General features: G+C 45.9%; 1 protein-coding gene and 1 pseudogene across 5 annotated transcripts; one reads left to right on the top strand and one right to left on the bottom strand.

The window, feature by feature from the left end:
- Positions 1–137: 137 nt before the first annotated feature.
- On the top strand, positions 138–26,143 carry FLACC1 (flagellum associated containing coiled-coil domains 1). Of its 5 annotated transcripts, XM_037523833.2 has the most exons (17): positions 146–177; positions 2,140–2,370; positions 2,688–2,847; positions 3,339–3,413; positions 5,307–5,369; positions 5,722–5,767; positions 8,206–8,357; positions 10,718–10,811; positions 13,315–13,376; positions 14,798–14,895; positions 15,679–15,731; positions 19,407–19,506; positions 21,904–22,007; positions 23,175–23,237; positions 24,518–24,607; positions 25,037–25,146; positions 25,824–26,143. In XM_037523833.2, the coding sequence occupies exons 3-17, from the start codon at positions 2,735–2,737 to the stop codon at positions 25,945–25,947; spliced, it is 1,347 nt and encodes a 448-aa protein (XP_037379730.1). In that variant the 5' UTR covers positions 146–177; positions 2,140–2,370; positions 2,688–2,734; the 3' UTR covers positions 25,948–26,143. The 5 variants fall into 5 exon arrangements, with proteins under 5 accessions (XP_037379729.1, XP_037379732.1, XP_037379733.1 ...); XM_037523832.2 differs by lacking the exon at positions 2,140–2,370 and having other exon boundaries at positions 138–177; XM_037523834.2 differs by lacking the exons at positions 146–177; positions 2,140–2,370 and adding an exon at positions 2,379–2,589.
- LOC119254149 (60S ribosomal protein L6-like) lies at positions 12,082–13,108 on the bottom strand (annotated as a pseudogene).
- Positions 26,144–26,593: the final 450 nt, after the last annotated feature.

Genomic DNA, 26,593 nt, shown 5'->3' with positions numbered 1-26,593 from the left:
TAAACACTTGGAATGACCACTAAAGTCTCATATCCTGGAACTTCTGGATTTGACCTAAAATGAATTCTGATTTTGTGTTGATGGGAAACCATTTCTCTGTAACATTGTGGTTCCTTTAAGACGTTTTTTGACTTGGAAGGAACCGCACAGAAATAGCAGGTCTTGGGACAGTCCAAGGTAAGCACTTTGAAAAAGATGTTTCATATATTTTTTTCTTCTAGTCATTAATACTAACCAGTGACTACTTTGGAGACTAATCTGGCTTACCTGTGACTATAGTGTCACCAGTAGGCACATTCAGTCCCCTGGGCCTCCGGCAAAATCAGAGAGATGCAGTAAAGAAAAAGAATAAAGAAAAAGGGGGCCTCCCTGGTGGTGCAAGGGGTTAAGACACAGCACTATGAAGCTATCCACAGCCACTGCAGCATGAGTTCAAGCCCCAGCCAGGCAGCTACCCACATGGCGCAGCAGACCTCTCCTGTCTCTCCCACTGCTCCCCTCAGCAGTGTATTTCAGTCAATTCGCCTGTTCTGTTCCCACTTTGTCTCTGGTGAATCTTCTCACCCCCACACACACACACCTTTGGCCTGTACCCCAGTTCTTGCATGCATAAACAAAACTTTAAAAAAAAATAGAGAAAAAGGATCCTTAAAGCGCATGCATGCACATACACATGTACACACCCCTGTATTCTTAGAGCCAGCAATGCAGCATCAAGCCACTGTGAATGCGGTAAATCCATCTGTGCTGATGTGGAAACACCTATTAGACATCCTGTTATGTAAAACAAAGCATGGCAAGTGCACAAAATATACTCTCATTAATGTAAAAAACTTTAAGTGTGTATACATTAATATACACACATATGTTCCCTCTAGGGAGAGTTCTGGAAGTCGAGGGCTGACATTTAAGGGGTGGGTAGGCAGTTACTGAGATACTGAAACTGCTGTGCTGGTTGGAAGTGATCACTGCCCAGGCCCCTTAAATGTCTTCTCTGCCACCCTGACGGTTCGGCCCATCTCCTCCATTGGCGTCCTCACACTTCATGGCTCAGCAATGAAGGGCCTGATCCCGGGTCAAACAAAGGTCTTCCAAGACCCCTTCCAGCCCTATAGCCCTGTAGCCAGTATCTACTCTGATTGTTCAGTAGCCTTGTCTTACCGCTTGTTAAATAAAATTGCCCCCGGCTTAGTCTCACAGATGACACCTCCTACCTCAGATGCCAATCACAAAGCACAAATGTCACCTGTGCTTCTGATTGATCAGCTATACAACAGTTTCCAACAATCTCCAGACTACGAAACTCAGGGAAACACTTAAGCTTACCAGTCTGTTAAAGGCAATGATGAAAGATAAAGATGAAAGGCCTCCCCAGTGGCACAGCGGGTTGAGCGCAGCGCTGTGAAGCTGTCCCCAGCCTCTGAAGCACACATTCAATTCCTGGCCGACCAGGGAGATTCCCACATGGCGCGGCAGACCTCTCCTGTCTCGCCTGCTGCTCCCCTCAGCAGTGTATTTTAGTCAGTCTCCTGTTCTGTTCCCCACTCTGTCTCTGGTGAATCCTCTCACCCTCCTGTGCCTCTGCCCTGTACCCTAGCCCTTGTGTAAAAATAAATAAATCTTAAAAAAAAAAAAAAGATAAAGGTGAAAAACCAAATGAAGGGATACATAGACGAGGTCTGGGAGGGACCCTAGTGCAGGAGTTTCTGCCCCGATGGAGCTGGGTGAGTTACCCTCCATGTGGACGTGCTCGCTCACCCAGAGCCCAAGACTCCATATCATGGGACTTGGTGGCGGCTTCCTCACAGAGGCTCGGCCAGTCAGTGAGCCCGCTGGCAGCCCCCCTCCCTCTCTCTGGGGAACAGGGGGCGGTGCTGAGAATTCCAGGCTTCTAATCATGGCTGGTCTTTCTCTGTCAAGTCCCATCTAGGAGCCCACCCAGAAGTACCCAATTAAAGCAAGAGATGCTCCCAGTATTCTTACCAATTGAGAATTTCAAGGGGGTCAGGAGAACCCTATGTCAGGAACTGAGGGCAGTGTCCAATAAATATTTTGCCTATTACTTCACAATCCTGTACATTTTCGCAGTAAATAGTGATAATAAATAAGTGTGCTCAAGCCTCCGTGTTTGTCTGACAGTTGTCTTTCATGGAGACTTTGATATGTGACTGTTTATGGAGCTAAGAGAAGAGTTTTGACTAATTCAGGCAAGTGACCAAGATTGAAAACCTGAAGTTTCACTTGTGCTGTGATTTGAGTAACAGAGATCATATTCCAGAAATTTCTGTGCGTGACTTACCATAAGGATGTTTCTTCACTTCATTGAGACCTCGTAATGGCCTGATGGAGGAGCAGTGCCCTGGGAGGCAGGTAGACTGTGTTTGTTCCCAACTCTGCGACTCGCTGCCTCTGTGACCTCTCTGAGGCTCAGGACCCTCATCTGTAAAATTGGGATAACAAGACTTTATGACTCACTGTGTACCTGGCTCACAGTAGCCACACAACGATAACAACTTTTAAATTGTTTTCAAGTCAATTTACTGGATGGGAGGGGAGAGGTGTTAGTCTGTAAACAAGACCCTACACCAGGTAATGGCTTCCAGAATCCACCATTTGTGTTTTGGATCATCCCAGATCCTTTGCATTTCTCTTGTTGCTTCGACTCTGCTGTTTTTTTCCCATTTCAGCAAGGACCTACTGACATAGCAGCCAATTCTGCCCCTGACCGCCTGCCATGTACCCCAACCCTCTCATGTACTGTACCTGCTTGGACCCATGGAACTCGGAGCCACGGAAACGAGTCAAGACCCCTCAACCCCCAAATAAGAAGTCCACAGGGAAGCCCAAGTAAAAATTATCTGGGGTGGGGTGGAACCTGAGGGCTTGACTCCCTTCTAGGCTTATGTGTCTCATGAAATTTCCAAAACTATCAACTTAGTAGCAAAATCCCAAGAGGGCCAGGAAGCAAACAGCACAGCTTTCCCTACCGGCATATTGGCTGCCTGTTGCCCTTGAAGGCCTGCCTAAGCATAGTGTCATTTTAGATGAGGAAATCTCTGATTTACCACAGAGGAGAAAGGGCAGCTTCCGGCCAAATGGTAACTGCCCTTCCATGAGGCACAAAAAACTTTTGGAACTGAGGGATCCACAGGGCAGTGAATCAGTGCCAGTATCTTTGATCTAAGGTTCCCCAAGAGCACGCTGATCTTAAAGATTCCAGCTGTCAGACCATGTATTCCAATTTTGGGTCATTAGAAGAGTTGACCTAAGCTGGAGATGCTAAGTCAGGTTTCTGAATTTCCAATTTCCTCTTTTTCATTGTTTATTTTCATTTTCAGGCCAATGCCTCTTCCTCTGGCTACAAAAACACAAACTTATATCCAACCAATAACAAAACCTGTTGCCACCCCAAAGTAAGTATTTTTATGTCGATGGGGAGGAATGCCTTGAGGCATGTGAATAAAATAATCTCCCTCCTTGTCCTTCACAATCTTGCCAGACTTGAGCTAATCACTTTCAGGGATGTCAGAGAACTTCCAGGATGCGCCATGATTTCCTCCAAAGCTCCTCCATGTAATTCTGTGGCCCTTTGCACCCACAACTTGCAGATTGTCTATTGCAACTATTTTTACTCCTAAAATAAAATTTGTATCCACATTTTATAACCTTGATGTGTAACTTAGTTTAAGCCCTTGCATGAATCTTTGTATTCCATTTATTTATTCATTTGGAAAATACTTATTGAAATACTAATTATTTGGAAAATATTTCTTTCTTAAGCACCTGTTATTTGCCAGGCACTGTTTCAGCCTCTGGAAAACATCAGTGACAGAGCAAATTCCTTGCTCTCCTGGAGTTTGCATTCTAGTGGGGTGTGGGGGTATCCCCAAAAGGGCTATAGGCAATAAGCAATGGACTACATCTACAGCTGGTGAGGGCTATGTCAAACAGATGACATGGGCAAAGAGGAGAGGGCGTGGTGGTGGTAGGGGTGTTAGTTTATATAAGGCTGTCTGGGCAAGTCCCCATATAAAGGGTCATCAGGGAGCCGTACTGCTGTCTGGGCAAGGAGTCTGGGCAGAGGAAACAGCAAGTTCAAAGTCCCTGAGTAGGGACTGGACAACTTCCTGGCCTTTTCCAGGAAAGCAAAGAGGCTAGTGTGGTGGGAGTGGGGGAAGTGAGGAGAGTGTGGCAGGAGTGGACTCAGAACGATAGTAGACATGATGACTACGGCTCATCCTTGGAAACCATGACTGTCTTCTGGTACTTGCCAAGGGGCACTAAAGGTTGCAGATGGAATGAAACCATCAGTCAGCTGACTTGGAGACGGACTGATTATCCTGGATTATTCAAAGGTGGGCCCAGTGTAATCACAAGGTCCTTATGCCTGGAAGAGGAAGTCAGAGTCCCCAGCCTCAGAATGACACAATGTTGGCTCAGAAGATGGAGGAAAAGACCATTAGGAACACGAACAGCTTCTAGAAGCTGCAAAACGCAAGGAAATAGATTCTCCCCTAGAGCCTCCTAGGGGAACATAGTTCTGTCAATAACACCATTTAGCCCAGTGAGACCCATTTTGGACTTGGGCCTCCAGAGCTGTAAAATAGTAAGTTGGTGTTGTTTCAACTCACTAAGCTTGAAATGATCTGTTACAGCAGCAATTGGAAACTCATACAGTAAAGTTGCTGGTCACTGTGAGAACTTTGTGGCTTATCCTCAAAGAGATGATATATTAACCGCTAGGGCTGCCATAGCGACAACAACAAAGACCCACAGAATGGCTCCTTTTGCAATAGAAATTTATTTTTTCTCGGTTCAGGAGGCTGGAAGTCAAAGGTCAAGGCACCAGCCGGGCCCTCTGAGGACTCTCTTTGGCTTGCTGCACACCCTATTTGTCTCTTTCCTTTGTGTCTTACATCATGCAGTGTCTCTGTGGGTCCTCATCTCTATAAGGGCACCTAAAAGATGAGATTAGGGCCCACCCTACCAGCCTAGAGCATGTTTCAATCATGTCTGTGAGTAGCTGTGGAGGGACAGTGCCTAAGGCAGATCCTGCTGTCACAGACCTGGCCCACCTGCTCCTCTCATCAGCTCATCAAGCCAGTTTACCCTCTCACTGTAGTCTGTCAACCTTCCGGTTGAGCTCCCTAGGAATATGCTTCGGATACTTGGGTAGTACTTGACATTAGGCTCATGTTTCTATACCTGAAAGCAAAATAATGATGATCAGGGTTAAAAGCAGATATCAGAATCATAAACTTTGGTGTATCCTGAGTTCACTTAACTGGTCATTTTGGTCATTTCAGGGTCCCAGAACACCAGTTTCTGGAGCAAATAAGAAAGACTGTTGGGAGACAATACACATCTCAGTAAGAACTGGAGTGGGGTTAGGGGTGAGGGGGGTGCATTTAGGATCACAGGAACGCCCACGGGGTCTTCACTCCCAGACTCTCGCCCTCATTTTCCACATGGCTCCAGCATTACAGCAGTGAGAGAGATTTCTCTGCTTTTTACTGTTTGCCATTTTATCACGACCTATGCACCGAAGATCTCCAGATCATGAAACACTCCCTATTTCCTGAACTAGGATATTTTGAGAACTAAGAGATCATCCTGGTAATGTCACTTTTTACAGATGAGAAGTGGTTTCAGGGTGTGATTCGTAAACCCCAACATCTCTTTGCTCTCTGGTTATTCTCTGAGCCTGCCTTTCTCTTACAGAGGGAAAATCTGTCCGGGACAAGAGGAGAGCAATAAACTACCTCAAGTGAGTAAAAATGCGAAGGGGTGGTAGGACTAACTTTTACTGCACACCTACTGTGTGCAAGCATGGCCTTTTACATGTACTTAATCTCCCTGCATCTTTGATCATCCCATGAGGAGGTGCAGAGATTGTTGCATATAATATGTGGCTGATAAGCTGCAGAGCCACGTCTTGAACTTGCTTCAGGCAGAGCCCAGAGAAGACATTTAATTCCCACTCTGCAGTCTTAATTCCCACTCTGCCGAGTGTCACGGAGATGCTGGGCAGTGACACAAGTCTAGGCCTGGGTACAGCTCCTGCCCCGATGCAGGAAACCATGTGTTCACTCCAAATGCACCACTGCTGGGGGGGGGGGCAATGAGAGGAGCAGGGGCTGGAGGGATTTAGAGAAAGAACTGGGGGCCAAGCGCAGAAGGAGTTTGGGCCTAGTCCTTCTGGTGTCTGACACAGTCACCCAGCCAGGTAAGAGTTATATTTCAGAAAAAGCATCCCCCGGTAGGATATTTTTGGGGCTCTTATTTTTTTCCTCCCCTGGCTCTTAATCAAGGATCATGCAGTCTCTTAATGGTCAAGGAAAACAATTGAATGTCCCGAGCAAAGAGGATGACGAGCTTAGGGAGATCCAGACTGAAGGCAGAGAGGCCGGTTGGGTGCTGGAGACCAGCTCCAGCTAGAAGTCGTGTCAGGGAGCTCAGAAAGGAGAGGACGGCGTCGGTGAAGATTTTTCGGAGGGCTGAGAGGAAGTGGAGCGAGGTAGGAGTGAGGCAGACACAGACACCTTCTTTTGTGCATGTATCTCCTGCTGAGGGTCTCAGCGGGTCTTTATTTATACCTTAAGGCGAGCGGTGGGATTACATCAGTGTAAGCGTTGAGGCAGAATAGAGACAATCAATACATATTTTCTCATGAACATGTAAAGACTCCCTTGGTCTCACACCTAAAGGGCATTTCTCTGGTAACCTTAAGAACAATTAGTTTCCTAGGTACAGCTCATTTAATTTGGCAACAATTAAGCATTCTATTAAACTTTCCCAGTTTCAGAGTGGGGGTAAAATTCCTATTCTATATTCTATTACTAAAATCAACCTATCTCCTTAGCACTCAATTAATTGGCTAATTTATCAATTAAGTCAAAATGGCCTAAAACAACTCATCAAATCTACGTTAGTTCTACTGAAGTCTAACTCTTAACTAGAAATTCCTAACCTCCACATGGCCTGCGAACTATTGACCTCTTGCAAACACCAGGAAATGTACTGCTGGTGCAAACATGCACCCACTGTGTTAGGCTATGGCTTCCAAGCACAGCTGGTTCAGGGCAGCTTGTTCTCCATAGTTCTCAGGGCCGGAACATTTCTTTCATAGCTATACCTTTAGCATTTTGTACTTTCTTTGATACTGATTCAAGTGTAAGAATAGTAAATCAATTAATGTCTAGGTCCGAATTGGGTTTTCACATGCCAATTAATAACTAACTTACTTCATCATTAACCAAGAACAAAGAGGAGAGCATTAGCAGGCTTTGCCATGGGGACCCCCTAGTTCAGATCTTCTTGGGAAGTGCAAGAACTCCCCTCTTCTGGGAAGTACAACTTTCCCTCTTCTGGGGAGCACAGGAACTCCCCTCTTCTTGGGAGTCTCCCCCAATGCTTGGACCATGTCAAGAGACAGCATGGGAGGTACAGCCTGCCGCAGTTGGGAATGGATCACCAGGGCCAAAGAGAAAGATGACAGTGGCCTTGGCCTAAGTCAGGGGCAGGGGTCTGGAGAGGAGATGAGACCCATTAGAGATCACAGTGACAGGCCCGGGTGCTTCAGGGTGTCCTGCACAGTTCCAGAAGCTGCAGTCTCATCCTGCTGCACAATGGCCACTGGCCCTGCCAGATCTGACTTGACCTTTAGTGAGGGGACAGAAGAGGAACTGACTGAAATTTTTTTTTTCTTGCAATTTGCTAAGCATTTACTCATACGCTATTTTGGTTTTTTCTCGTAAAGCCCTCAAGGAAAAGTTGTATCATTATTTTCTGATGAGGAAATTGGGGTGCAGATGAGGAAATTGGGGTGCAAATCCTGTTGGCAGAACCAGGATTTAAACTCAGGCCCAAGTTCAAGACCTGAGCAATTTGCCTCATGCCTGGCATCCTCCGGCCTCTGGCGGTGATGGAGACTGAGAAGCAGAGCAGGGCTGTGGCAGAGTGAGGAGAGGGGGTCAGTAGTTACATTTTGTTCACGTTGACCTTGAGAGGGGACATACAGAAGCCATTTGAGTCTTGCAGTTGGATCTCAGGAGAGAAATCTGGAGATATGAGGGTCAGTGGTGACTGGAGAAGACAGAAAAGTCTTGGGCCTTGGCACCCCATCTCACATCTCTGCTGTGGAGATGTAAGGAGGGCAGAGGGTCAGCACACCATCTGAAAGACTATTTTACCTTCCACCTTGAGGCCCAGGTACAGGGCCAGGAAGTGATCCACGTGTCCCCCAGCTATGGCCTCCTTCGGAACAAGGAGCGGATTTCCATCACCTTGGGGGAAAAGATGTCTGCTAGGAAAAAGCGGTTGGAATCAGACATCATGAACAAAATGAAGATGTCCAGGTAAAGTCTTTGGACTGACATTTTGCTCTTCAGAGCTACCCCACCTGGCTTGGTTTGGCCCTAAAGACAGGCCCCTAATTTCCACACCCAGACTTAAGGGTTTCTGCTCTGAAGGGGCTGCAAGATCACCTCACTCTCCAGCCCCTCACTTGCTCCTGTCAACACCCAACTCTCAGCTCTGTCCCGTTCAAGTCAGGATGGAGGACAGGTCAGGCAGCTGATCTGGAAGATGATTGGGGATAGTAGTATTATTCGTACTTAAGGAGAGCAATTGTTCCTGCAGGTAACAAACAGATGAAATGTTGATAAAAGAGCCAGAATTTGGAAGGTGAGAACTAAGAGTAAATTCAGAGTCTCTGGAAGACCTGAGTATGCATCGCTTTTTTCGTTATGTCCAAAGATACCATTCCATACATGCTTCTGGGAGATGCAGTGTGGAAGGCTCTGGCTGCCCCATCCCAGCAAAGCACACTGCCATCCTCAGCCATTCGAGCCTCACCCACTCTCAGGATCTATACCAGTGCCATGTGAAGTGAGAACCCACATTCTTTTCATCATATCTGCTTATGTCTCCTGCATACCTCCCCTTCCTTGCCTGTTTTTTCCATCTGCACCTTGAGATGGTTCCACAGTGAATGTCTCCTCCCTAGCTTTGTTTAGCTTGTTGTGAAAATTATTTTCCCAAGACAGAAATCTAAAAGACCAACAACAACAGAAAACACACAGAGAAAACCACCTTCTTATTGCCGGTGTATAGAAAGGAGACAACCCAACTTTTAGCAGTGGTTTCGCTAGGGGAGGGATTTAGTTTGGGAATGAGGCTGAGGGACACGCAAAACCCATGCTGAGTGAGGCCGTTTGGGCCCTGATCTGACCTGGCCCAGAGAAACCAGTCTGTGTCCCTGTCTTCCCTTCCAGTAGGAAAATTCATTCCCTGTGCAGCGACTGCCCCCTGCAGGAAGAGAATGAGCCTGCACCCACTGTCAGGCCAGCCCCCACTACCACCTCCTGACCTCCTAAGAAAGCCTGTCACTAATAAAATATGATGCCCTGTCCTTGTCTTATTCCCCAGCAAAGCTGTGAGTATGGGTTTTTTAATTTTTTTCTTTTGTTGTTTTTTTTTTTTTTAGGATTTATTTATTTATTTATTTATACAAGCACTGGGCACAGTCAGAAGCACAGGAGGGTGAGAGAACCCACCAGAGCCAGAGCGGGGAGCAGAGCAGGCAGAAGGACCGAAGTACACTGCTGAGGGGAGCAGCGGGCGGCAGGAGAGGTCTGCGCGCCATGTGGGACCCTCCTCCGGTGGCCGGGGAGCAGCCGGGGATCGAACCAGCGCTGCAGAGGCTGCAGGCAGCCTCGCAACCCAGTGCTCAACCGCTGCGCCACCGGGGAGGCCCTATGGGGTTTTTTTTTTAAGATTTATTTATTTATGCACACAAGAGCTGGGGTACTGGCCAGAGATGCGGGGGTGTGAGAGGATCCACCAGAGACAGAGTGAGGAGCAGAACAGGCAGACTGACCGATGTGCACTGCTGACGAAAGCAGTGGGTGAGTCAGGAAAGGTCTGCTGCGCCATGTGGGTTTCCCCCTGGCCAGCCGGGAAGGCTGCGCATTGCTTCATAGTGTGGTGCTTAACCCTTTGCGCCACCAGGGAGGCCCTGTGAGTATTGTTTATGTTGATGATCATGTTCAAACAATGGGAACGCCCCCATTTCAGCTTCTCCATCCCCTTTCTTCTTTCTCATGCCTTATGCCTCTCCTCCTTTATCCCCTCTGTTTTCTCACCCCCTTGGCATCAGGGCCCTCCTCTCTGCTGCGCCACATATAGCACTACCTGCCACCCTGCCTACTCCAGCTCAACCAAACAGCCCTGACTAATCTTACAGACATCATGGCCCCCCAGACCCAGGAGTTCAGAAAACCATGATCTAGTCTGAAAGCCGCTCTCTTAAATTTCCCCTTCATCTGATTTGTGGCCCATCGTTGTCTATGATTCACTGTCAGCAACAATGCTATTCACCACTTTCTCGTCGCCTAATCTTCTGAACTTCTCTCTCCTCCATTTCAATGAGCATTACTGAATCAAGGTTCAGCCTTAGTAGATTTCTAATATATTCTTCTCCTTCTAGTCAGTACAGCACCAAATTATCCCTGCTCACTTCCCATTAGCTTACCCAAAAGTGCATGTCTGAGGCTCAATCTACTGCCAGATTCTTTCTCCCAGACCACATTTCTGCCCCTACACTTCACCCCATCATGATGGATCAGGTGCAGACATGACCTGGTTCTCACTAGGCCAGAGCCAGCCAACCCCGGGGAGGGGTCTGTGGATGACAGAGGCATTACTTGCCCCGTAGGACTGATATCATCGCTGACCTCGAGGAGCAGATCTCAGAGCTGACAGTGATAATAGAGCAGATGAACAGAGACCACCAGGCTGCCCAAAAACTGGTGAGTGATCCTGGAGTTAACTAACAGCTGTATGGGTAGGCGTAAGGCCAACATTTGCAGATCACCTGCTATGTGCCAGGCCAATGCCAAACGCTTCTCTCATGGGAACCACGTTGTGCAGACCTCCATTCTGAAGAGAAGAATGGAGAATGCAGAAGTATTTTTCTGACTCAGACCACATCTATCATTGCAAGAACTCAAGTCCCTCCTCAAGGCCTAACTCAGTTTCTGGGAATTCTCCAAGTGCCTCCCAAATGTTCAGTGGCACAGTCCTCTCTACACTAGTGGGCGCCAACCACCTCCCTTCTGTGTCCTACTGAACAGGTCTACTGTGGCCTTCATGTGGAGTTAAATTTCAAGGTTGCTGAGACTCTTGTTTATGGCACTAATATGGGGGGCTAGCACTTCTAGTGTTGCTCAGAAGGTGCCCACATCCTGTTGCTATTGAAACTGTTAAAACCCACACTGTAGATGCTACTGATGTTAATTTGCACTCTTTGTGGTTCCTGGGGATTTTGGTAACACTTCCTCTAGACTTCACCATCTGTTGAATCAGGTCTCCTCTTCCCTTCCCGAAGCAGGTGTGCCTGGTGGCTGGAATGACGAGCCAGAGTGATGCTCAGAAATATCCCACACACACACTTGCCTGTTGTAATTAAATCCACTTGTAAAGGTTCATTTCCCACCTGGCCCACCCCTCACCCTCTGATATGATCCAGATGCTTCTGAATCCTACAGTGATTCAGCCATGGTTCAGGTTATTGAGTCATTATTTTATTTATCTGAAAATCCTTGCCAGGTTTACAGTCTACTTCTATTAAAAAAAAAAAAATTGAGGCCCAGGAAGTTAAATAATTTGCATAATGTCATTCATCTCCTCGGTGTTGGGTGACTGGGCAAAATGTGCATTTCACTCACTGAAGCATTGACCCTGCTGAAGACATATTTAGAGATAATTTCCATGGAGGGACTTGAGATTATGAATCGTTCACCTGTGAACTTCAAAACTGCAGTGTGACCCTTAGGAAGAAAGAGTGGTGACTGCCCCCGGTAGCCAGAGAGGGCAAGGACCAGCCCTGAACCCTCATCTTAGCTGGCAGTGGGCGCTGACTGGCTTGGAAGTATCCATTCCTTCTGAGACGCTGACCAGAGGTCAGAATAGAGGGTCACCTGAAATTCCTGGCCTTTTTGTCAGTGAGGACTTATTAACACTGCATTTCTTTTATTTTTTGCAAGTGATCATTATTTAATTAGATTCTTTGTAGGAAATTTAGGACACCAATTCAAGAGGGCAAATTTCACAGGTGAGCGCAAGCACAGATCAAGGTAGCCCTGGAGCTGAGGAACAGCTTTGATTTTTGCCAGAATCTGCAAGTCCACAGCTTCCCGATCAGCCTTGTGCTGCTCTGCCAGGGCGTATTTCTCCTTCTCTGGATTGAAGATCTCTCCGTCCTGGGGGCGGCGCCCATGCAGCTCTTCTTGTTGAAGTCAGCAGCAGTGAGATGTTCGAGGGTCTTCAAACCATATCAATTTTGCTGGCGGTGGCGACGACACATTTCTGGTGTGTCCTACACAGAGGAATTCCATTGAGAGAGAGCGGTCCAGGCCCAAGCAGCAAGCCAGCTCCCACCTGCTTCAGGAGAACCACCCTCCTGCCTCGGGGGCGCCTTGTGAGGATGGTCAGCGTGGCCCCAGGGGTGATGCTGGCTCGCAGTTTTCTCACTTGCTGGCTGAAGGGGGTTTGCTGTGGCTTAACCGCTATCGAGGCACAGCCTGAGTAGGATAATACGTAGGCATTTAGTGAAGTTTGACCACTCAGGTACCACCATCCTCATCTCCACCAACTGTTTTTGTGACTCTAGACAGAATCTTTTTTTTTTTTTCCTTCAATCCTGGATTTAGCTGCTGAATACCTGCTCTTGTACATGGCCTTTCTAGAACAGAGACCAGGAATATCTGCCAATTCCTCTCCCTAGGACCGGGTTTTGACTGCAGTGGGGTGTTGGCCTTGGCCTCCTTAACCTTGCCGCCAGCATCAGCTTTCTTGGCTCAGGGTTTCTTGCCAGCTTTTTCAGCCGCCAACTTGCAAGGTGGGAAAGCGATGCCACTGGATATTAAGTTCACTGAAGGCAGAGTCTGAGTCCGACTTCTGACTTTTCCAGGCCAAACCTCAATAAAAGTTGCTCAATTGAATTACATATTTGAAAATCCCCTGGCTACAATCTCACTAAGAGATTCTCTCAGAGGTCAGACACACCCACAAAAACAGTAGAGAAGCTTCCACTCACTGACACCATGAACCAGTTATGTACAGAAGACGCAGAGCCACACAAGCTTTGTTCTGTGCCCCCAGTAGGGATGTGCCCCGCGCCGCAGAGCACAGATGAGGTGGAATGGGGATTGGGGAAACCCCACCCCCGTGAGTGTAAAGCTGCTTAATTAAACATTGCAGGTGGGAGTGGGGTCCTCCATCCCGCGTGGTTAATGCCAGCCTCTCTTCCAGCTCGCCAATGAGATGGATCTCCGCTCTGCTGAGATGCAGCAGAACTTTGAAAACAAGAACAGGTATGCTTCTGACACAGAGCGGTGCGTGCTGGAGGACCTACGCCTCCTTCCCCCTGGCAGTTCAGTTCACTGAGCCTGCAGACAGCGTCCAGTGGCGTTGGATGGCAAGGTGGGGGGGGGGGGTAAGGGAAGAGAGGAGGGGGGTGAGCACATGGCTTTGAAGAGCAAAATGACTTTGTTTGAGACCAAAGGAGGTTCTTCTTAGTTTTGTACTTTCTCATCTAATTACTTCATTTCAGTTATGATCTCCCTTTCTAACTAATTCCTGAGAAGAAGAAATTTTTGATTATCTATGAGATTTCTGTGGTAAATAGAAATTGAGGGGGGCGGGTAAGAGGAGGAGGAAAAGCCTGGGCTGTGAACATACTTCCTGCTCTTCTCCCCTCGCCTCTGCTCTCCCCGGCTGCTAGGACAGGAAGAAGGTGGGGGTGGAGCAGGAACCAACACAAGCCAAGAGGAAGTAAAAGGAGGAGGTTTGTGTGTGTGAGAACAAAAGCTCAACGTCACCTTCCATGCTCCTGCATGAGCACAGGGCAGCCTCAGATGTCCTGGTGCGTTGATAGTCCTCCTCGTTGAGTCATAGACATGCTTTAAAAAAAGAAACTTAAAATACTTATTTTATTTATTTATTTATTTATTCATTTACTTATAACTGACTATTTTTAGGAGCAGTTTTGGATTCACAGTAAAAGAGAGCGTAAAGTACTGAGAATTTCCCTAAACTCTTGACCCCACACCCACACAACCTATGCCATTATTGACACCTGGCAGCTCCATGGTGCATCTGATGAACCCACACTCACACGCCATTATCACCCAAAGTCCATCGTTCACATTAGGGTTCACTCTTGGTGTTGTATATTCTGTGGGTTTTGACAAATGTATCCACCATTATAGTATCCTATAGAATAGTTTAACTGCCATAAAAATCCTCCATACTCTGCCTATTCTTTCTCTCCCCCTTAGTGCCTGACAAGCGCTGATTAGACTCCTCCAGCATGTAGTCTTTTCATACTGACTTGTTCACTACTACGCACTTTAGGTTTCTCCAAAGCTTTTCTTGACCAGACAAATCACATAGCCTTCATTTTAACACTCATCTGGAACATGAAATGGGAGTCTGAAGTGACCTTAGGTTCTAAAATTATCTTGGGTGATAATACAGTCCACAGTTTCCCAAAAGTGCCAGTAGGAAGACTGTTCTGATGAACCTGTGGCCCTTACCAACTCCATTCAGAATAGTGATTGGTGGAAGCAAGGACCCTCACCCTTCCCTGGGAGATGCCTTGAGAAAGCATCATGAGGTGTTGACCCTGGAGGTTGCCCACTGGCCTTCTGTGTGAGAGGAGAAGGACAAGGTGAATATGACAGCTCAGCCCCAGACTTCATCGATGACTGTTGCCTTCTGCCGGGCCTCGCAGGGAGCTCAAAGAGGCTCATGCAGCAGAGCTCAGTGAACTGGAGGAGAAATACAAAGCAGCCTTGAGCGAGGAGAAGTTGACTGCCCAAGAAAAACTAGGTATACTTGGGACCTGGGAGAATGACCCTGGGCAAAGGGGAGAGGCTGACGGGTAGGTCTAGGGCCTGGGAACTCCCGTGGCCATGGATAGGCTGTGGCTAGGCTTTCAGTGTTTCCTCCTAAAACTCGGGAAGAGGAAGTGATTAAGGATGAAACTAAAAGGAGCCATACCATGTGCATTAATGCCCTTCCTATGCCCAGAAGATGGAAAGGCCTGCAACTAAGTTGCAATACTCGTCCTTTAGCCTTTTGTCTACCCTTAGGAAGACCCAGTTTGTAGACTTAACAGTTAATCTTCACAGGGAGGAAAAATTCTACAACTTTCTCCTTTTGTTTCACATTACATTTTTAAAAGATGATTATTTATGCCTTGCTAATTTTCCAGTTTTCTAAAGAGAACATGTATTAATGTTATGTACTTGGAAATATTATTTGTAAGAGAGAAGCAAATGCAAATTAGAAGGTTTTGCTCTTTTTCCAATAGATGTAGGTTTATCGCAGGAATTAATTCTAGAACTTGGGTTTGAGAATTGCAACAGAATTGCCTCAGAAGCATTTTATCAACAAATATAGGCCCCTTCTCTGAGATCTCAATTCTTTAGGTCTTGGGTGGGGTCCAGGCATCTGACTCTCTAATAGGCTCCCAGTGTGATTTCTGAGGCACACCACAGCCTTGCCATTTCACCACCTAAGGGGAAGGCATGCAGGAGGTGCTCACATTTGAATTTGAAAATGTGCATTTCAGAGAAATAATAACAACTCTGTTGTTTTCCTTTTGTCCAGAGGAGATGGCAAAGGACTACAAGTACTTGAAGAATATGTTTCATATGTATCAGGTGAGATTCAGGACAAGTTGGTGAATTATGAGAGTAAGAGAAGCAAGAAACACCCCTGCTGATGACATTGGGGAGAATTTAAAGCTCTTGTTAGAAACACTCAGCATCCTTAGACCTACAAAGCACTAACTACATCCAAAGAGGAGTGACCCCACAGTCTGTGACAGGCCCCATGACCAGTCAGCCACCCAATCCTAAAGCAGTTCATTGAAAAATATGTGTATCATTACAAAAGTAACACCTCCTCATTTCTTTAAATGGAGATACAATACCCAAAAAAAAGAAAATTCAAAACCAACAAGAGCAATAACAAAAAGAAAGAACTATCAACACCTAAGACAGCTACTGTTAATATTTCCCTTGGTAACATCTTTGATTTTAGTAGTGTTGGGTTAAAGGGAATAAGAATTTAAATACCTCTAACACATTTGACCAAATTGCCATCCAAAAAGTCTGTATCACCTGCACTCGGAGTGCCTGCAGGCTCCCTAACAATCTCAGAATGTAACCCTTTCATTTAATCCACTGATTTGATGGAGACTCGGAAAACAGAGTTAGGGCATGATTTCTTCCTCGGAGGATGAAAATAGGAGAAAAGGGGAAGACAGGTGAAGGATTGAAGTATCAAGTCCCTCTCTTCTGATGACCCACTAGTTCTGCTTACCCCGGACTTTGCAGGTTTAGCACTGAAAGTCAGGAGTCCTGGGAGACAGTGCAGCCCAGGCAAACATAAGGACAGCTGATGACCCTATCAAAGGAAGAAACTTAGTTATGCACCAGCACCATCTCAAAATTCTATTTATCACTCACTTTTAAGTTTGATTTTATATCCCAAACTCAAGATGTGTCTTGATGCAGTCAAGGAAATGTCAGCACCTAAGAGGCATGTCAGGCTGATGAGCTGGAAGTTGCCTCAGCTTCCTAGTGTGCTTGTGTTTGTTTCAGTCTTTGTTTCAAATTCTTTGGAGCATCTCTCCAGAGAGTTTCACTTCTCTGGAAACTGAGCTGCCCAACAGTCTTGAAAATGATGACAGAGAACCTCTGTCAGATGCCCACAAACAACTATAAATAAGCTCCCAGGCCCGGGTGCAGTGTAAAATCTGCTAACTGAAGGGAAGTCAGGAAGGGGGTCAGGATCCACCGGGGCCTGCCTTCTCCTGTGTCGCATCACCATGAAGGCTGAGTCAGACAACAGCATTGGCATCTGTAGTGGCCAGGACTGGCCACAGTGCAGGTTTTCTGATCCCATGCAGACCGGGTAAAGGAGGAGCCAGAGTCCTCAGTAGTTTTGCAGGTTTTTTATATGGGTTCACCAGGCATATGGCAGGCAGGGGTGCTGGCTGGGGGGCTGGGAGGCTGGCAGGCCTCCCAGCCCCCAGCAAGTCTTCACTCTATCTGGGCTCTCTAGAGTTCGTTCTGCTGCTTCTCGGCTTCTCTTTCAGCTTCTGCTTCGGCTTCTACTGCTGCTACTGGTGCTGCTGGCGTCCCCATGATGCCGCCCTTAAAAGCACAGTCTTAACTCAGCTGAATCCCATCTACCTATGCCCACACCCTATTCCAGGTGCCCGCCATCAGGCATGCATTCAGGACAAGGATCCATCATCTATCCTGATGGCGGAAGGGCAGAAAAGCCTGATATTTTCTTTACCCTACAGTCCACCCCCTCAGGGTTTTCTGCCATACAGTCTATACATATATACAATTTTTTTATCAAACAAACAATGCAGCCATGGCCCACAAAAGCAAATACATCAGAACAAAATACAACAGAACACAAATAAGTCCAGGCAGGGCACCAACCTAGTGCAAAAGACAATTATTGGTACCAGCAGATGAGCCACCAAATCTGCTGCCGAAGGCACTGCTCATGCGAGGGAGGGGAAATCACACACGGCATCTGCTATAACATACCAGGAGCCGTCAGGCTTCCTGGCCTTCTCTGGCTGTAGTCTCGGCTACAAGCCACACACAGCATCCACCCCCAGGATGCACTAGCTCTGGGATTGGCAATTTTATTCTGTTGGGGGTAATCGCCAGCCCTCAGGGTTTCTGTCTGCAGTCGCTCCAACACTCGGCCTTCATAGCCATCCATGCGACTCGCAGACCCCTGCACTCAAGCCAACCCACTGCACAAGCACATGGGTTGGGGATCAAAACTCTACATGTGGCTTGGGCTCCACCCCAAGCCACGTTCCCCACCCGTCCCCCAAGGACAGGTTCCTCAGCTCCTCACCCTCACTCAACAATGAGCAGGGCATCACCCACAGGTGATTTTACGAGACTCACAGGGCTTCAGCATACTCAGGCTGCTTAACAGCCACTCAGGGCTTCTCAACTTAGCATCAGTACAAGCTTTTGCCTTCTCAGTTGGCTTTTCTCCTCCACCTGGCTGCTAGGCATGCACAGGCTGCTTTTGGCCATCAAGGCCCACTGGCCACCCCCAGATTCTCAAAAAAAAAACATAACCTGCCAAGGTCCTCCGCCTTCTGGCGGGATTGTCAGTCCAAGTTTATCAGTCCATGTCCATTGGCCTCTCCCTGCGTCAGCAGCGGCCTGCTGCCTCAGGGGTCATTGGCTGGTCCTTTCTGGTGTCGTTGGCTGGTCCTTTCCGGTGTCATTGCCTAGTCCTCTCGGGCGTCTCCTCCATGCGAGGTCTCGTCCCACAGCTCCGGACCGTATCCACCTTCTGTGCTGCCATGGCACCTCCAGCGTCATCACAGGCAAACAGTCTGTTCTCCTTAGTCCCTCCAGGTCTTTGGAGGGCTCCAATACCCGTCTACATGGATCCTGCCAACTACGCCAATTGTAGTGGCCAGGACTGGCCACAGTGCAGGTTTTCTGATCCCATGCAGACCGGGTAAAGGAGGAGCCAGAGTCCTCAGTAGTTTTGCAGGTTTTTTATTTGGGGTTCACCAGGAATATGGCAGGCAGGGGTGCTAGCAAGTCTTCACTCTATCTGGGCTCTCTAGCGTTTGTTCTGCTGCTTCTCGGCTTCTCTTTCAGCTTCTGCTTCGGCTTCTACTGCTGCTACTGGTGCTGCTGGCGTCCCCATGACGCCGCCCTTAAAAGCACAGTCTTAACTCAGCTGAATCCCATCTACCTATGCCCACACCCTATTCCAGGTGCCCGCCATCAGGCATGCATTCAGGACAAGGATCCATCATCTATCCTGATGGCGGAAGGGCAGAAAAGCCTGATATTTTCTTTACCCTACAGCATCTGTGTGATATTGCCTATGTAACCTCGATTGCAAAGGAAGTTAGATTTGCTGAGGAAAAAATAGACACTGAACAACATCCAATTATGTTCTAAGTATTCAAGTGAACTACCAGGCATTCCCCTCATCTCTACTGGTGAGTGACTCATGATTTAGAGGGAGCTGAATGTGAATCTTCAACTTGGGGAACCTGCCTGTCTTTAAAGGAAGCCCAGTTCTAGTAAGGCAAACCTCATGCAGAGTTTCCTTTGATTTTCAGGGTCCAACAGGTTCCCAGTGGGTGGGAAATTTCTTCCCACCTGTCACCCACCCACCTGTCACTAAGGTATCCCCAGTGAGGGAAGCTGCAAAGCGTTGGGTGCCGTGCTGGGAGAGACCCTCGCAGGAGGGAGTTTACAGCCTCTGCAGCCACCGTGATTCAGGGTCCTTTTCTTCACTGTGCCTTTGTGCCTCCTTAGGACAGCATTTACGATGAAATGGAAGATAAGTGGTCAAAGAAGAAAGCAGAATGGGAGAAGGACGAGAAGCTGGAGCGTGAGAAGATCTTGCTGCAGCTAAGTGAGTACAGAAACATCTGACTTTTTAATGAAGCTACACTGAGACACTGCCAACACTGTTGTGCTTGGTCTCAACACCAAGAAGGCAGCCTGGGAAGGGTGCTGCGCTGCCTGGTGGGCTCTGGAATGGAAGGTGCCTGGCATTCTCAAGAAAGCAAGTTGGACAGGATGGAGTCTATTATGAAAATGGCCACCTAAGTGTTTCAGCCTGTACCTTCCAAAACTCATTGGTTCCAAGTTGTGCCATCACGAGCTGAAACAAGCTTTGGATATTTGTAGGCATGTAGACTTGTTATCTCAACATAAGTGACTCCAGAGTTCCAGAAAAAAGTCCTCGAATTGGAGCTTCAAATATTCTGTTGTTGGGGGTGTGGCAACAGCATCCATTACACTGAGCCCCTCTCTATTCTACACCTCCTCTGAGGACCCCTATTATAACTGATATACAGTTGGCAGACGGCATCGTGTGCGTTTATAAGAGCACAAAATGCAAATTGATACAATTATGTATTACTATATATTTTTCATATTTCTAACACTTAGCACAGAGTTTGGATCACACAAATTGCTCTGTAGATGAGCCTCCTGTCCCCCCTGAGTGTCTTCATAAATGAAAACAGGAAAAAGGAGTTTGAGGACCTACAGGGCTAGGTAAGGAAGGAATGGAGCCGCTACAAACCTATTTCATACCTTACCCCAACCCAATTAAGATCAGATTGAGTTGATTTTAACAAATTACTCATTTAAATGCAGACAGTCCCTGGAAAAGTTAAGCCTAAAGCCATTCCCACCCCGTGAGGAATGTGGGGCTGCAGTTGTTGGAGGCTTTACTTGCAATCCTGCCATTCCCAGGACAGCTCCCAGTCTGCCACCTGCCCATGCTTCACCTGTCCCCAGTGTCATAATCTAAGTGTGGATGTCACCATCAGTTCTGGAAAGCTGACTGTAGGGTAGATATAGATGGTCAGGCTTTTATGCCATTTGCCTCTGTGGCTATCACCTGCAGCCTTGAATGCAGGAGGTGCTTGGGAGCCTGGCTGCGGGACACCTGGGGTCTGGTGTGGGCATGCGTAAGTGGGCACACCTGAGCGGGGAGGCTGGGGTTATAAGGCAGCATCACTCAGACAGGGATGGCCAAAGCAGAACAGCTATGAGGACAAGTGACTACAGAGAGGTGGGCACAAGACAAGGCTAGAGAGAGCCCAGAGGAAAGAGTGTATAGACATTCACAGGTGGCCCAAGTTGCTGTCCCCTGCTGGTTCGTTTCCCCTATGTACCATTAAAAAACCTGCGGGGATGATGCGAAGGGCTCCAAGTTCTTGTTTAAGCTGTCCGAACCGACAGTGAACCCACCCAGCCTGGGATGATGGCAAAACAGACTTTAGCTGCTCATAGTGGAGCTCAGTCCAGACTATACTGTGAGTGGAGGTTGCCTCTCCACCCACCTCCAGCACCATGATTCTAAAGAAGAAAATAGCATTAGCTTCTGACCCCTCCTTCCTCTTACTTAGTGTTGGAGCTTTGCTGGCAGACTCCCCTGTCCGTCCCAACCCCCAAGCACAGTGCAAGCATACCTGTGCTCCAGGACTAGGGACACAATGAATTTCATTTCTGCAAAAGTCTCATTAGGTCAGAACTATATTTTAAGATAAGGCTATCCAAAAAAAAAGGCAGAGTGGTTATTTTAGCAGAAGGCATGGACAAAATAATAAGCAACAGATCCAAAATAAACTATACACAAAAAAAAGAACAAGAGACATGTAGGGGCAGGAAGGACACAGGGCAGGTTTTCTGATCCAGCAGACCGGGTGAAGGAGGAGTCAGAGTCCTCAGTGGTTTTGCAGGTCCTTTATTTAGATTTACCAGGCATATGGCAGGCAGGGGTGCTGGGGAGCCGGGAGGCTGGCAGGCCTCCCAGCCCCCAGCAAATCCTCACTCTATCTGGGCTCTCTGGCCTTTTCCTGCTTCTCTTCTTCTCTCGGCTTCTGCTGGCATCTCCATGACGCCGCCCTTAAAAGCCCAGTCTTAGCCCAGGTGAATCCCATCTACTATGTCCACACCCTACTCCAGGTGCCCCCCATCAGGCATGCATTCAGGACCGCAGGGTTCCCTCATCTCTCCGAATGGCGGGAGGGCAGAAAAGCCTGACACCTTTTACCTTACCCTACAAGACATTAGAGCGGTAAGCCCTATTATGACAGATAATATTGAGAAGTACCACTAAGTTCACCGCATTCTTAAGCATCTGCAGGTGCGTGTCAGATGCTGAACTCCCGGCTCAAGGGAACTTGATTTTGACCCCATCTGGAATTTCTATTATCTTTAGATATTGAAGTTCCTTCCTGCATCTGGTTTTCCCACATTTAAACATATCTGTGATTTCCTCTCACCTCCACAGAACACAGGATGACAAAAAAGTTTGAGTTACAGTCACAAGAAGAAAAGAAGAAAATAAATGACTCCTACATTTTGATGTTTGAAAGCTTCAATCGAGAGAAGGAGGTAACTCCGCCCAAAACACATCAGTGGTGAAAGTAGAGTCCAGTGAGACATCCAGTTCTCAGATGTGACTCTGAAATTAGTCAAGCTTTTTGTCTTTTGGGGTTTATTCCTCCTTTCACAGCTATCCCAGAGATAGATGCAAGCAGACTGACAGTCTTGTCCTTTATCTGAACCATCTTACCACAATTATTGAAATTAGCAGAAAATAATACTTTAAACATTTAAAAAAACTGATATTCCTTATTTTGTCAAACTCTTAAGTCTCTGAGTGTTCCCCTCATCTTTAAAGAAAGAGTGTAGTTACTAACTAAACAAAGCTAATCTGGTCACATAGAATCTTAAAAAAATAAAAGTAGTTGGGCCTCCCCGGTGGTGCAGCGGTTGGGCTTCTGCAGCCTCTGCAGCGCTGGTTCAATCCCCGGACACCAGGTGAGGGTTCCACATGGTGCACAGACCTCCCCTGCTGCCTGCTGCTCCCCTCAGCAGTGTATTTCATCAGTCTGTCTGTTCTGCTCCCTGCTCTGGCTCTGGTGAATTCTCTCACCCTCCCACGCTTCTGACCGTACCCAGTGCTTGTATAAATAAATAAATAAATAAATAAATAAATAAATAAATAAATAAATAAATCTTAAAAGAAAGAAAGAAAGAAAATAAGAGTAGTTATCTAAAAGGTAGAGGCAGGTGAGGGCTAGCACTTCTGTTAGTCACCCCCACCCCCACCAAGTTATAAGGAAAGCAGGTCTCAGACCAAATTCTGCCAATTCTTATTTTTTAAGATTATTTTGGCTCTTCTATATCCTTTGCATTTTGATATAAATTTGAGGATTAGCTTCTCTAAAAAGACTGCCTATTTTGACTGGATGCCATTGGATATAAAGATTAATCTGTGGAAAATTGAATATTTGACAGTATTAAAACTGTGTACTAATCAGAAAATCCTTCGATGAACTCTAATTTCCTTTTAATATTTTTGAATGTGGTAAGATTGAATATAAGATTTTCAATGTTTGACTTCAACATGTCACATCATTAGTTTATATGTGGGCTTTATTATAACCATGTCTGAACTTTGGTTTATATTATATTCTAGAATCTTATTCTGACTTTCTTAATTCTTCGAAAAAGTACCAGAAAGTACTGACCTTTTCTAAATAAAATTATTTTTAGGAGTTACTGAAACAGCATGAAAATGATATCTTGCAACTAGAAGAGCTGAGAAAGACCAAAATGGTAAGCTTTTTCATTTTTCCAGCACCTGTTGGCCTTGATATCCTCAATGACATGTTGCACTGTTGTCTACCATCTTCTTCACGGCTGATTCAGTGGTCACTGGAAACTTGAGGGCACAGTGGTCAAGCTTCTCAGGGGGTACTTTTCCAAGGATATTTGGGTTGCCTTTGGAGTTGTAATATTTTGGGAAGCCAGAAGGTGGGTGAGGTACAGATTTTTTTGTTGTTCTTTTTGTGGCTGTGGCTGTGGACATCTTTCAGCACTGCTTTCTTGGCCTTCAATTTGACTTCCACTTTGGAGAGGCAGGAGCTTCCTTCTTTACTTTTGTTGCCATCTTCTGGTTCGTTTTTATAGTCTTCATCTAAAATAGATCCCAATTTTGCCCCTCGTGGTACTTACACTGCATCCTATAGATATATTTTTAACATATTGCTTGTTCTTCATTTTAATTGTAACTATGTTATTTATTTTTAATCTTTTTACATCTTTCTCACTAGAATTTAACCCCCATAAGAGTAGGAATTATGTCTGTCTTATTTGTCATAATATTTCTGTTGTCTTACAGTAGTATTTTTTTCTAATTAACAGATTATTTTTAGAGCATTTAAAGGTTTAGGTCTGTAGAAAAACTATAAGATAATACAGAGATACTGCATATAAATCCCCTCCCCTAACACACAAGACATTTCCTCCATGATTAACATCTTGCAGTACTGTGGTACATTTGTTACAATTGATGATCCAATACTGATACATTATTTTTAACTAATACCAGTAGTTTACATTAGGGTTCACTATGTTGTACATTCTGTAGGTTTTGTGAAATCATCATGCTATGTGTCCACCATAGTAGTATGAGACTACTCATACTACTCTCCTAAAAATCCTATCTTCCACCTATTCATGCCTTGCTCCCCTTCCAACCTACCTCAGCCAAAGCTCTCTTTACTATCTCTATAGTTTTACACTTTTTGGAATGTTGTGTAGTTGGAATGTGTATTAGATATTTAATAAACACTTATTTAGTGAGTGAATGATTGGAAGCCATTGGACTACCCACATGAGGTCTCATGAGGGCTGACACTGGGGCAGTAACAGTGAAGCTACAGAGGAGAGTATACATGGTGGAGAGAGAGGAGGGAGAATTAACAAGGGGTAGAGACTGAAGTGCAGCAGGAGTAGCTGGAGTTGATGCTTCACATTCTAGTCCAGGTGCCTTGAGAAGAGAATAAGTACATAGACATCACCATGGCTTCTTGAAACAATTTCTTCCTACTCAGATCATGGAGGAAGAGTTGCACACACAATCTCTTATCCTAGAATCACTGAACGCTACGCTCTACCACACCCAGATGGAACTCCAGAGAGAGGTGAGCCTTGGCTGGAGTGAGGATGGAAATGGGGAGAGGAACCCAAGTCTCTGTGTAGCTTAGATGACTCAGTTTGGGAAAGATGGTATTAAAATTGACTTGTCTTGGGCCTCCCTGGTGGCGCAGCGGTTGAGCGCTGGGTTGGGATCCTGCCCGCGGCCTCTGCAGCACCCGTTCAATCCCTGGCTGCTCCCCTGCCCCCGGAGGAGGGTCCCACATGGCGCGCAGACCTCTCCTGCCGCCCGCTGCTCCCCTCAGCAGTGTACTTCGGTCCTTCTGCCTGCTCTGCTCTCCCCTCTGGCTCTGGTGAATTCTCTCACCCTCCCACGCTTCTGACTGTACCCAGTGCTTGTATAAATAAGTAAAAATAAATCTTTAAAAATAAATAAATTAAATAAATAAATAAAATAAAATTGACTTGTCTTTCAGAAAAGTATGGTAGGCAATATGGAGAAAATTTTCCAGGCCAAGCTTGCCGAAAATGAAGAAAAGTTTAAACACACCATCCAGCTCCTAACAGAAGAAAATATTTATCTAAGGTGTGAATGATGCTGCTCAAAAAGATGTGGCTGGGTTGTATTTAAGAAGTGGGAGGGAATTTGGGTAAGGAATAGGTGAAGAAGAATCCAAGGTTTTCTAATAAAGTCAAAGCACGGCAGTTTCAGGAGAGAAGTGTTCATTCTCAGCCTGGCTGCAAAAGTTATCTGCAAAGGTCAAACAGTCCATTTGAAGAGGTACTGGAACAATGTCTAAACTCCTCTCCCTCTCCTACCTCTTAGTTTTTATACATTTAGCTGAGATTCTTGGTGTTTATTCAGTTCTGTGACAGGATTATTTTTAAGTCCATCTACCAAGAGAGGTTAGGGAGTTAGATATCAGAGGCATACTGTTAGATGCAATTGCCTTTGGTTCCTGGGGTTATCACCTTTAGATCAGAAATTATACGGTTACCTGAAGTGCATCTTAGAACACTGCAAAACAATTGGGCCAATTCTTTAAGCAAAGGAAGTTATTCATTGTGTTGATTTAGTAGAAAAATGCTCCTATGGTAGTTTTGTCATCCAAATAGCATCTCTCAATAACATTGTTCAAACACTCTGCAAGTAATGAGTAATACTTCCCCTGATGAAGGACTAGAACAATGTTTCTCTTCCCTTTATTTCCTAAACCCCTTTCTATACTTCGAGTCTATAGTAATACATCTTCTTCTATATAGACAAAAGTTAAATGTCAAGAATGAAGAAATATACCAAGAACGATCTGGGAGATCAACCTCTGTTATTAATGAAACTAACGAAGACTTTTTAAATGATGACAGCAAGAAAAGACAAGAACCGTGAGCAGAGAAGTTGTTCTCCATCGTTGGCAGTAGGAGCATGATCTCTGTGGGCCCAGAGACCACCTGTGAGGTTTCCTTAGAAATGTATATGATGAGTTTACTTCTTGGGTTGCCTCAATTCTATTTTTACCTTTCTGCAATTTGCTTTGGGTAGTTGGGAATGTCCAATTCTCATCTCAGTTATAAAGATTTTCATGACTTCATTGAAAAGTGGTCTTCTTTTACATCTGGAGCTGAGCTTTCTCTGGGCTTTGTACTATTTCCTACCTTTATACACCTGGCATATATATATATATATATATACACAATGGGATATTACTCAGCAATCAAAAAAGACAAACTCATGCCATTGGCAGAAACATGGATGGAGCTGGAAGGGATTATGCTCAGTGAAATAAGCCAGAAAGAAAAAGAAAGATACCAGATGGTTTCACTTATAGGAGGAATTTAGGGGATCCAAATAAGGAATTGGGGGGGAAAGTAATTGCAATAAAGTAAAAATAAAAATAAAAAATATATATATACATTTAATTATGAAGACACTAATCTGAAGAACTCCCTATTAAATGTTGATTGCATTTTGGGGGTGCAAATTTTTTCTCCCTGAGCATTTAGCTAAAAAGATAATTTATTGACTTGATGCCAAA

The sequence above is a fragment of the Talpa occidentalis genome, unplaced genomic scaffold (assembly GCF_014898055.3).
Source record: "Talpa occidentalis isolate TD23 unplaced genomic scaffold, MPIMG_talOcc4v2.1 talOcc4.3, whole genome shotgun sequence".
Classification (NCBI taxonomy): domain Eukaryota; kingdom Metazoa; phylum Chordata; class Mammalia; order Eulipotyphla; family Talpidae; genus Talpa; species Talpa occidentalis.
The sequence above is the reverse complement of the archived record's forward strand: the minus strand, read 5'-3'. Positions and strand labels throughout refer to the sequence as shown.